Source organism: Tauraco erythrolophus, chromosome 1 (genome assembly GCF_009769465.1).
Source record: "Tauraco erythrolophus isolate bTauEry1 chromosome 1, bTauEry1.pri, whole genome shotgun sequence".
Lineage (NCBI taxonomy): Eukaryota > Metazoa > Chordata > Aves > Musophagiformes > Musophagidae > Tauraco > Tauraco erythrolophus.
The window spans coordinates 25,161,968-25,174,582 of record NC_141465.1 but is presented as its reverse complement, the minus strand read 5'-3'; the positions used below and the strand labels follow the sequence as shown (position 1 = coordinate 25,174,582).

Sequence of the window (12,615 nt, the reverse complement as noted above, 5' to 3'; positions counted from 1 at the left end):
GTAAGTCATAGCAGTTTACCTCATATAAAGTGTCTTTCCACAGGGTATTACGGAATTTCTTGGTTAGGAGCAAGCCATGTTTAGTGAAGCATGTATTACATTCAAGAGTCATCACCTCATTTCACTTTAAGATCCTAGATCATTGGTGTGTCCCCAAGATATTGCTCAGAATAGATGCAGAAGGAGAGGAATTAATAAAGGAGTCTAGGGGAGTTAAGTGCCCAACTTCCCTTGCAGTTCTCATTCTCAGCTTTAGTGATTACCGAGACCTACAACTGAACAACAAGACCTTGTACTGTGTGGGCTGTCCATTAAAATGGAACTGAACACTGGGTGCTCACAACAAAATGTTGTTTGATACACAACTGTTGCATGCGTATCCTGTAAGTGAGACTGGCAGTGTTTTTTCAAGTTACACTTTCCCAAATTCTGAGCTACAAATCTACCTTCAAATTAACAGCCCATGCCCCTAAAAACACACCAGCTGAAGGTTTCCTCTACCGAAAATACTTAACGTCTGATAGACAAAACTCAGGTGTAATAAGCAGGCCAAGCCAATTGAACTAAATTAAATTGTGCCTTTGGAGAAATGGTTTGTAATCTCTATTCAATTCATTACCCATGAAGGTACTTCTCTAATTATCTTGCTTCACAATATTTTATGACCAACTCAAATCCGGTCACAAGCTGTGCGAATGAACATATCCACATCCTTAAAGGCATCTGAAGCAAAGAAGCCTACAGCTTAGGGGCAACTTTTGTTGTTTCATGACCCATCAAATGTTTCTGTTCATTTTGGTTTTTTTATGTATCCAAATACTTCTACATCAGAAGAGATACATATTGCTTTAAAATACTGTATCAGTATTTAATCTGCCATTGATGCATAGCAACAGCAAAGAGCAAAATTTTAAAAGCCATTGAAATACAAAAAAAGAGTAAACAGTAGTCATTAAACTATAACATCTATGATTAATACATAGGCTGTTAAATGATTAGTAATAAGATTAGCTTGCATCTTTCCTGCCCAATAGATACTTAAAGTAATTGCATCTTTGCAAACTGCATTATCATCACTTCATGTTCTTTATGATGTCATGGGACAGCAAGGCAGACTCAGCAGTTTCTCCTGAGCCTGCTTTGATTTTTTTCTTTAAGAATCAATTCTCTGGCAACACTAGATATTCTGATATGGAGGCTGTGAGCACTGCTCACAAAACATCTGTCTAACTACATTAAAAATTACAAACCATTTGTATTACTTCTCTTTAACAATTCCCAAATTAAAGATGATGAAGAAATAACACCTAAATGAGAATTGTTTGATGCAAACAATCATTTTGATTATTTTCTGGAAAATTAACATGCTTGGAAAAAGAAACAGAAAACCTTTACCTAAGGAAGTGACATTTTGAAAAGGTAGACCCTTCCTTCTCTGCCCTCTTGACACTGTGGTCAAAGTGGTTGCAATTTTGCAATTATTGCTAGATTTTCTGCAAACTTACTGTGGTAAATGGGAATCTTTCCACAAGTTCCAACCAGTACTCAAGTCAGTTTCAGGAACACTTTTTTATCTGAGTGATAGGGATTATATATTTAACTTATTTGGAATGAGAGCAGGGAGATTTCCATTTATTCTAGATGACGATGATTGAAGAATAAATTAGCAATTTTTCAGAAACAGGTCTGTTTAAGATGTAGAATTATGATTTTAAATGAAATCCTGTTTAAGTCTATATTATAAAGTGTTGGTTCTTATATACATTTAAGCTAGGTGAAAGTCAGGTGGACAGCACACACAGACCAATAATTCCATAGCACTATTTCTTGTTTAAAGAGTGCAAACTACTACTAGTACTAGACCTATCCATGTGCATGTGGCAGGATAGGGGTGTGGTCCTTGTGAGAAAAAGAGTTCTCCTGTCAGTATTTCAGAATATTCTGCCACAACCATACTAAATATATTTGGCTGTTATTGCCTAGTATGGATCCCCTTTACCTAATGAATAGAACTTCAGCCAATATACCTGATAGCACCTAAATGGTTGCTTCTGTAAGTGGCTTCAAATCTTCTCCAGTACTCTACCAGCCAAGTATTACTCGCATAATACAGTGACATGAGACTCAAGACATGCTTTCAAATGCCTCAGTGAAATATGGGTTAGAGCCTGTATTCTCTCAAAGCCCCAAAGCTTTATAGACATCTAGGAACAGTTTGACTAAGCAGTATACACATATTACACGTTGTTTTAAAAGCTGGACCTCTAGTCAATTTGTTATATATGCCACTTAAATGCAAAAGCTTCAGCTAGAAGGTTAAGGGACTGGGTTTCCTCAGCTGCATATGGACTCCTGCACCAAGAACACTATTGCAAAATGCATCTCATGGATGTGTAATATTCACTTCTCCTTCAAATAACAAAGTGTTACACAGCATGCATATAAATGGTTAAACTAAGCTTTGCTGTGCCGTATACGACTGTACGATTTACATTATACCACAGGTAGGCGAAATATTTCAGGGTACACTTCAGGCAGGCAAGCTTTTTCAAAATGTTGGAAGCACTGTCACTTCATTATTGTTTCCTGGAAAACAAAGTTTCACCAAAAGCCCAATAGCACATCTCAGTTCTGCACATGAACTTTCTTCAAATAAGACATCACTGAAATGGTTTAGTGACTGCACTCCATTAGCAATTAAGAAAGTTATCTGAATTCAGCAACCAAATATTTTCTACAAAAAAAAACCTACAAAAAAGTTTTCTTGACATGCTACTGTTACAGCCTCTGAGCCTCTGAAACAATTGTCACCAAATAATTTGCATTGCTTTGGAATCAGTTTGTAAAGTAATGTGTTCTTACCTGCATGTACAGGGATTTACACACATAACTTGTTAACAAGTACAGTCAAGTGTGTAAATCTTCAAGACAAATGTATGGATGTGCTTGCACACTCGACATGCCTCTGAGAGCCTATTAGCTTTAGCTTGGAGGATTTGACTCAAAGTGCAATTAAAACCAGCCTTTTCATTTAATCTAGAAGCTTCCGAGCATATGCACCTGTGTGCTGGAAACACACAATGGGATCCTGCAGCTCTCAAATCTAAGCTCAAATGTTAGACATAGATTTCTGAAGTATTGTCTTCCTCTCGGTTCTCTAGAGAGTTCTAGGTATACCCACACATAACAAAACTATTTACGCTGTATGTTCTTAAAAGTTTGCTTTTCCCTCCTAATTATATTACAAAAAGGAAGAAACATTCCAGTAGAGACGCAAACGAATCTCAACGTACAGCTGCTCCTCAAGACGACACTGTACCGAGTACCTGCTCTATCTTCTAAAACGATTAAAACAGAGCTACATCACGCAGGCAAGCGAGCACCTCTAGAAATCTGCCTGCAGAAGACACCACTGTATTGGCAGGAACCGGCTGGAGGCTGCTGCAGAAGCTGGACAGTCTCGCTTTCTGCCTCCCAAGACCCAGATCTCCAGTTGCCTCCAACTCCGACGGGTGCGCCCGCCGCAGGTCAGCCTCGCCGCCAGGGACGGGCTCACCGAAGCCCGGGCTGCAGCCCGAGCTCCCCGGCAGCGGCGGGGGCAGAGCCGCGCCAACCCCGCTCCCGCGGCGCGCTCGGAAGTAGATTCCACAGCTCGCCTCCAACACGCGGGTCGTTTAACCAGCGGGTTCGGTCCCAGTTCTTCCCCTCGGTGGTTCCTGCTCCTGTAAGCGCTGAATTCCCACACCGGCCCCCGCACCGACGCCGGCCGCCATGCGGCCCCGCGCCGCACCCCCCGCCGCACCCCGACCCCGACCCCGCGCACTCACCGCTGAGGACGCGCCCGGCGAGCCCCCCGGGCCCGCACAGCACGGCGGCCGCCAGCACCGCCGCCAGCCCCAGCCCGCCTCCGGACCCCATGGCGGCGGCCCCACTGCCGGCTCTCCCACGAGAAGCGGCCCGGGCGCTCAGGGCAGGCCGATGCCCGCCGGCGGGGACAGTGCGCCCACCCGGCTCCGCGCCGCTACCCGCCACCGCCGCCCCTCCGCGCCGCGGCCCTGCCTATATCTGCTCCCCCGCCGAGGGCCGGCCCAGGCGGGCGGCCGGGACCGCCCCCGCACCGCCCCCCGACGCCCCCCGGCCGGCCCCGACGGCGGCCGGACCCTGCCCCTGCCGCTGCCGCTGCCGCTGCTCCTGCCCCAGCCCCGCCGTGGGGGCGGGCCGGGGGCGGTGGTAGCGCCTGGGACTCGTCCGGCTGCGCGGGGGCGGAGAGAGTCCCGCCGCTCGCCTCGGGGGCGCGGGGCGGGGGGCGTGGGTCCCGCCGCGCGGCAGCCCGATTCCGGGTGGGCAGGGGACCGGCGTGCCAGCAGCGCCCGCTCCTCTTCGCCGGCGGCCGCGGAGCTGGGCTGAGAGCGGCAAAGGTACCCGGTGTGCGGCACCCGGGTGGTGGGTTCGCTGCCGTCGGGACGGTCGCGTTCCCTGAGGCTCTGGGAGCGGCGGCTGCCGTCGGTCCCACGCTGTCGGGTCGTTCGGGGTTAGTAACTGTCCTGCCGGCTGGTGAGTTTGATCAAGACCCAGGTCCATGTGGGTTTCGTGTTGTTAAAGGCTCTATAGACTTCTCCTGTGCTGTGTTTTCCCTAGCAAGAATAGGAATGTACTATTGCCAACTTAAAAATTTATAAACATATATCCATCTATACAGATATGTATACTGGAAAGGCCTGTTTTCTCACTGCCCTAGAAGATGCTGTAGTCAAATTCACGTTACTGTCACTCTGAAAATACACTGTGATAACCCTTTGGTCCTCTTCAAAGGACCACTTTAAAGGCTTTGTTCTTCCGATTCATGTCGTTAAGGTTTTTTCTACAAATACAGTTTGTAAATTTCTTTTATTACTTACATACTTCTGAACGCTTTGCCTTTAAACGGGGTCGATCATTATATATAGGTTTAAAGGACATCTTGTTTGCAAATTATTTGATGGTTTGCCAGTTAACTTCATCTTTCTCAGAACTCAGCTAGAGATCATATATATGGCATATTGGTAAGTCATTTTCCCGTTGGATGTTTATAGCCAAGTTTTGAAGTCAGTACATCTCAGGTTAGTATGGATTTTAAAACACTTGATGGATTTCCTAGCTGCCTTAAAGCTACCTGAGACCTGTTTCTTACTAAAAAAACCCTTGACGTTTATAAGTAGCGATGGAAAATTATTTCAAGCACTGCCGTGTTTTGCTACCAACTTATTTATTTGTTTGACTGATACAGATTTTTTTCCATGAGGATTTTAGACTTCCAAGCCAATAACTATTTTTTTCTACATCTATAGCTAAGTTGAGCTGTGATCTAAAACTGATTGTACTGAACAATACATTCTGAAATGGAGAAGTTACCTTAAATATTCATGGCATCTAAGATTCCACCTTTTCTTCATGTAAAGTTGATAGTATGCAGAAAGAGAAGAGCATGACCAAAACTTTACAATGAATACAACTGAGAATTTTGAAACATGTTTGGAAATCAAAGCCTTTTAGCTTGTATATGTTTTTAACATACTCCCGTGTTGCGAATATGGGGGAGTTCAAGTTTGTCTGAATTATCTTGGATCTCAACTGATGTCCAGCCAAAGGAGGTGGGGAAAATCAGAAATATATTACAAGTTTTCCAGAGTGTAAAGTCTCCCACTGTCTAAGAAATGACATATGGGTAGTAAGAGATGAAAATCTCCAAATTAGTGGCAATCTTATGTCGAATACCAGCCATACATACTGAAAAGGTCTTCCTTCTTTTTCTTATGACTTAGCAAAACTTTATTAGCTTGCCAGCTCTTAAAGCCATGTTGAAGTCAAATAGTCGTATATTCGCATAGCTAAAGTACTTCTCCAGGTATCAACAAGACCGCCTTTTTTCCAGTGGAATTAAACAGCATGCAGAGGGAAACAAAACAACATCATCACACAAGTCTCTTGGGGGAAAAAAGAATAAAAGAATAAGTGCATTGTGTTGAGACCAAACTGAATTTCCATAATTATCCACAGAAACTTTCCAGACTTGTCTTCCTCTTACTTGCAGCCACTTGCTGCTTTCTTTCCTGCAGAAAGAAAACACATAGCCCTATGATACCACATGAGAGGAACTTTCTTTACCAGTGCCAATTCACACCAGATAAGAAGCCACTTATTAGTCTACTTCTCCCTATCCCTTTCATAGTTGAAGTATATTTCTTTCACCAAAGTGGTAGTGCTCTGTACTTCACTTTCATAAAGTGCCGTTTAAAATCTGAGTTATAGCTGTTTGCTCAGTTCATTTCCCAACAATGATTATTTTCTTTTTCTTTTGAGTTTTTCCACTTGTATCTAAAATTCTTCTGTCATTCGCCCTTGAGCCTAGACAATGCAGTTTCTGAAGCTGCCCTAGTGTACAACCGAAAGTAGAAGGAGAAAACTTTGTAGATTTACCATATGAAATGGTTTGCACATGGATAATTTATTAAATAACTTTGCTAGAGCTCTATCAATTTGATATCTCATTGTCTTCCAAAAATTGTTTAAGCCACTTAGCTTCTCCTGCCAATTTTCTTGGGATGATAATAGCATTATATTTTTAATGTTTTTTTTATTCTGTAGCTATAGAAAAGAATTCAGTACAGAGGCTAAAAACATTTGAGAATATGTAAGATCTGCTAGAGGAGGGAAGGTATTACAGAAATTTTAAGCTTCCTTCACCCCACTTTATCAGCATCTGAGGTACCATCCACCCATAAAGTTAATGCGAGTCGAAAGAAACAGAGGAGCCAGAGCGAGGAGAGAAGAAAGGGAATGTACCATCGTTCATTACTCAAGTGTATAAAAATGTATGTCTAGCCTGCACAATACAGTGCTGCTTCGAAATTCCCAAACTACCTGCAAGTTTGAGGTCTGCATAGCTGGGGCCAGCGAGGCACACTGGCTTGGATTGTGGTGCCCCAGTTAGAATGGCACTGTTCCCACCTTTCTCTGTCCAGCTCGGAAGCCAGCTAATTCAGCACTAACTCAGGCATTTCTGCATCGTGCTGCATTGCACAGTGCAAAATGCCGTTGTGGCTGTACGTGCAATGCAGTATGACTGACAGTTACACCAAGCGCTGCCAAGGAGAACCAAAGTAATTTAATTTCCTTTGATTATAATCCATTTAGATGTAACATATAGCAGAAGTAGCTTTAAAAAAAATCAACAAAACATTTTAGATAAACAAGGGTTCTTAAAGGCCACAGGATACTTTTTATGTATTAGCACAAAAATTCTAAGTTCATAGACTTTTTAAGCATTCTTAAACTGTGATATCTTGTGTCTACTAAAATAACATACTTCCCCCTCCCCCCCCCCCCAAAAAAAAAAATCCTATTAAAGCTAGTTCTTCAGCAAAATCTTAATGGCTACAGACCCAATTTATTAATATTTCTTGGGCTTGGATCAGACTAATCAGCAAAATGAAACTATGTGTGTTAATTAAGCCTGATTCTTAAACCAGATGCAAAATACTAACTCTAAGTAAGCAGCAATTCTGTCCCAAAACGAGATAGTAAGTCACATTTTGAACTTCCAAGATGAGCATTTTGACAACTTTAAAGCTTCATTATGAAAACATATTCAAGGCAAAGAGGTAATTGAAAACAACTGTTGTTAAGAAAATTCATCCTTCTGGATAAAAATAGTGGTTCACCAGAACTCACAGCTCAGTCAAATCTCTAGCCTCTTCTTTCTCTGTCCTCTCAGGGGAAGCAACAAGTGCACAGCAATATTCTCCTAAGATTTAAGATGTAAGAGCTTCTCCCAGCTTCAAAGTCCAGGTGGCCTCAGCTGAGGAGATCAATTTATATCTTTGGATGAGCACAAGCATCTGTGTGTCTTTACTAGATTTGCCTGAATGAGAACTGAAATCCTGGTTATTGGTGTTCATCAAATATGTAGCAAATTTGTGAGAGTAGAAGCATTGAGATTAATATCATCCTTTCACTGTATTACCCTGTTTTCCCTGTGTACCAGAGATGATGATAGGACCTCATTTGGTTGCTAGGGTCTCTATTTGTTACAGATAGCAACAGTATTTATGTAAGCCTTGCTGCTCTACCCTGCATGAAGGATGCACTGCACATTTCCTTTTTGCTGTGACCTTTGTGATTGTCTAATCTTATTTTGTGCTTATATATTTTATCAAGATCTTTGAAGTCTGGAATTTTCTATAGACTTACAGCAAGTTTGTTCAGGAATGTCATGAGATTCACTTATTAAGTTTTCAAACCTTGTTTTTACTGCTCATTCTTAGCTACTATTGTGACAACTGAGCAGGACGGTTTTGCTAGGAGGGCCGATCAAGTGCTTTTGTGAATCAGTAACCATGGGAGAGGGAGTAAAGACTTTATCTTGTACTTCTTTAGTCCAAATGTTATTTTCTCCTAAAAACTTGATCTGTTTCTGAAGGCATGGCTGCTAGGCTAACAAACCTGTTCTTTCCTTCTCAGCTGCTTTCAGGTGTTTGAAAAGAAAACGTGATTTGAAGATGTGGCAACCAATAAATATTGATAATTGTTAGGTTTGCTCAGCAGTAGAGTTGCCTGACAGTCTTAGATCCTTCCTTTCCTTGGGGAACCTGAGCTCTGGGTTGTATTTTGCTGTTTTTTCTTACCATGGGATCTACACGTCAGCAGAAGAGGTGAGAGTGCTTCAGCAGCTGTGAGTGGTAGGGATGTCTTCTCCCTCCCCTTTCTGGGAAGGATTTAGTGTTTCTTAAGTGGAACAAGGAGTCCTGACTGTCACTCAGTGTTTGCTTTTGTCAATGTCTCAACTTTTTAATGACCTAAGTAGCTCTAATGCAAATCAGTGTTCGACTAGAAGAAAAAAAAAAACAAAACCCAAAACACCTTTGTTTCACAACATTGTTCTGTTTCCTAATGTGTTCTGATCAAATCATGCAATTTGTTAACAAGAACTCTCACCAGGCTTACAGCTTTGTGTACTTGAAGTCTACCTCATACAAGTAGCTGTTTGAGTCTATTCCTTCTGGCCTGGATAGTTCAGCTCACATCTCTTGGCCAGCCTACATCATGGGTTTGCCTGTGATACAGAGGGCGTGGAAGAGGGTATCTTGCGTGTCGTGTCAAAGCAGACCAAACTGAGCTTAACGTCAGGCAGGATACGCTCACAGCGCAAGACAGGAGTGTGTGTGCAGAGATGATTTCTTGCACCTGTGCGGGCTGAACTGTGTGAGCTGTAAGTTAATGGAGTCACGACCAACTGAAGTGGAAGTGCAAGAGCAAAGGGAAAGGGACATCAGAACATGTAGGAGCAAGATTGTTTGTGTTGCTCCAGAGGCTGTTGTACTTGGATGTCAGCAGCTGACATTTCAGTTTTGCTCACTTGCCCTTCTGATCCATTCTTGCCAACAATAACAATATTAGTTAGAAAACCTCAAAACAGAAATATGGAAAATTGTTGCCCTTCTTTAAGGGCCACTCCAAAGTCCCTTAGAAGAGTCCTGACACAAGAGGGTTAGCTTACACTGGCACTGTGTAGTCAGTGCTTCCCAACCTTGCTTGAACTTCCATGCTGGCAAGGCCTCTCTCCTCGGTACAGAAACTGAAGTAAGAAATCCTTGAATCGCTGATCTGCATTTCCTTGTTGGCCTTGCCAAGGCTTGAAAATAGCTTGAAATTTTTACTTTTCCTCCCAGCTCATGGCATCCTCGTGTAGGCACCAGACCTGATCAACTTCTGTCACTTGAAGTCCAAGTTCCCACTAAGAAAGAACTCCATTTAGGCCTGGGAGACAACAACCTGGATAATACTCTGGAGTATGACTTCTCTGACTCAGATTTGAGGAGAGGCCAAGGTCTCAGACTCTGCTGGCTAAAGCCGCAGGAAACTGAAGGATGACTAAGAACTTCACATCCAGTGGCTCAGGTCTTGAGTTCCTCTCAATGAGAAGGAGTCATCCTAATTCTCAGGCTTCAATACTGAACAGGCAGCTGGGTGCTGCTACCCTTGCTGCCTTTGTCTTCTCCTTCATTCCCATATCCAAACACGTTTCCCACATGAAATGAGTCCCTCACAGCTCTGGCTTTGTTCCAGCCAGAAGTCCTGCAAATCAGAGGCTCACAAAAGCTACCCCTTGCTGGAAGCAGAGGGAGTGGTGAGCAGTGGCGTTCCTGTAAAATTCTAGATTTCTGACCTACTGTTTTTCTGTTTCAGCTGCTGGCAACTGGATCCCAAGGCAGCTGGATCTCAGCTTTTCTGCCTGAGCAGACTTGTGTACACTTGCGCTTTTTGTGTGTGGTTATAGTTTAAAAGTAAAAGGTTTCTGTAATGAAGATGGGTTGCTTGTGTAAATACAGCTTGAGAAAGAGGAACAGGGTGGGATGGGGAAAAACTTGAAGTTCAGCTGGTAGCTAGCTGCAAATAACAAAAAAACAGAAAAAGCATAGACTTGTTAGATCAAGCACACCTAACCTGTAGTATTCCAATTAAGGAAAATGCTTAGTATTTGCACAATAAGATAATCGCCTTTTATTTGTATTCTACATTGTCATACCTATGGTCTTCCCTACCTTATTTACTGGCCTTTTAGCATTTCATTGGTAAGATTAGACAGTATGGCTCATTAACATGATCTAGTTCTCTGGCTGAAATCAAATGAGCTGTGTTGCAGCTACACCAAATGCCATATTACTATTCTAACCTAACATCTAACACTAAACCAGTGATCTCTATGGACTTCTTCTCTTGAACAAATGGTGGTGTTTTGCAGATGCAAAGTCTATTAAGGCTACCTACACCTTGGGGCATTGCTTCTCTAGTAAGGGGTAGCTTCCTCATAGATCTCCCTTCAATAAGGAGAACTACCATGGTCTCATAATCTTCAGTAATTCAGACTGCAGTAACAGGGTGTGAGTGACTCCTTACTGTTTTATGATTCTAATTCCTGGAGAGCTGGGATTAATTCAGTTGCAGATGTCAATCGTTGCTAATTCAGCTCTGCAGCAATAAGGTGGCTGATTCAGCAGGAACCAGAATTCATTTTCTTCTAGACACATACTGGTGTCCTCTTTTCATGAGTTAAGCTATTTTTGATCCTCCCAACCTTGCAGAAGCAGGAAAGCCAGTTACAACTACTGTTCTTGCATTCCCAATGAGGTCTAATCAATGTTAGGGATGCCAGGAACTTTGAAGGCTTGGCTCTCATGCTTCTGTCCAAAACTGAGCTTTGGCAACTGATACCATCTGAACATGCTACTGATAATAAATTGTTCTATTTTTCTCCTTTCTTTTCATCACCTTCTCCCTGCAACTTCCTGAAGTGAACCACCTGGGGAGGAGAGAAGTCAATCCACACACAAAACACCCTGCAGCAGCTACTTTAATGGATAACATGCATGAAATACAAAATCATCCTCTCTAGAAAGTCTAATCAGTAGATTTTGCTTCGTCTTTACAGAGAAGACTGAATGATCTCATAAGACTCCATCGTTGAATTAAAGCTTCAAGGGTGGAAGGTTTTGTTCAAGGAGGAAGGAAAGAGAACTGCTGACATCTGCAGCACAAAAAGAAATCTAGACATTTAAGAAATAAGAATTCTTATATGAAAAGTTTGATTAGTAAAAGCCTGAAAAAAAAGTGTATAGCTTTATAGAAGGAAAGAGGAGATGATTCCGTTCCTAGAGAGCATTTGACAAAGCTTGTTTTTATTGCAAGAGGATATACTACCCAGAGTACTACTTCAAAAACAGAAATCTAGGGGATTTTGTCTTAGCTAAACCTAAGCAAAACCAAATACTGGCATGCCGAGAATGCCACTTACACTGAATACAGTGAAAGCTCTATGTAATAAGCTTATGCAATACATACTCTAACTTTAAATACATAGAATACCTTAAGGATATCTGCTCGTTAAAATGATTCTTGTCAAATGCTATATTGCACAAGCTGACCCATGGCTTCCTGAGTTTCCAGACCTGGAATGCCTTTAGCCCTCTAGAGTTGAATGTCAAATGACAGGCTGTATCTACAAGGGGATGGGATGGAAAACGCTTCATTTTCTCTTGGAGGAAACACACTGCAGAAAACTGATTTGAATGTTTATTGTTCCTTTTGAAGTCACCTGGCTGTTCTTCTGTATGTCGTGTAAACTCTGATGTTCAATCTTATAAACAGGCTGTAGAACAACTCATATTAGGGAATGTATGTAGTGACACTGCAGAGTTAACGTTACTGGCAAAGCTTCCACCATATGGCTAGTCCACAGGCGAGATAATTAAGGATTACTCATAACCTTTTCGGACTGTCTTCCCAAATGAAGGCCACTTTAATTAGTCTCTGAATGTGTTTGGATTCTCTTCTTTCCCAAAATCATGCTAACAAGCACTTTGGTGAGGTAAATACACTACTTAATCAACAGTAAAAACTAGTTACTTTTCATAGCTCAATGAAATGAAATTAAATAAGTAATTATATTAAAATAGAACAAAAAAGAAAAAAGGCTAAAAGTTACTATAGAAGCAGTGTTTGGTGTCTATTAGCTTCATATAGGTTAGCAATTTGCAAGCATCAGACTAGTAGAACTTCTCATGAGAACTGACATTATAC

The 12,615-nt window shown here is 42.2% G+C and overlaps 1 protein-coding gene across 1 annotated transcript in view; it reads right to left on the bottom strand.

Moving 5' to 3' along the window:
• CHODL (chondrolectin) overlaps nt 1-3,918 on the bottom strand; it is a 28,467-nt gene extending 24,549 nt beyond the window's left edge. Inside the window, exon 1 of the mRNA XM_086614952.1 lies at nt 3,557-3,918. Within this exon, the coding sequence (XP_086471078.1) occupies nt 3,557-3,918 (362 nt within the window). The remainder of the gene's footprint in view (nt 1-3,556) is intronic.
• Between the last annotated feature and the right edge of the window lie 8,697 nt (nt 3,919-12,615).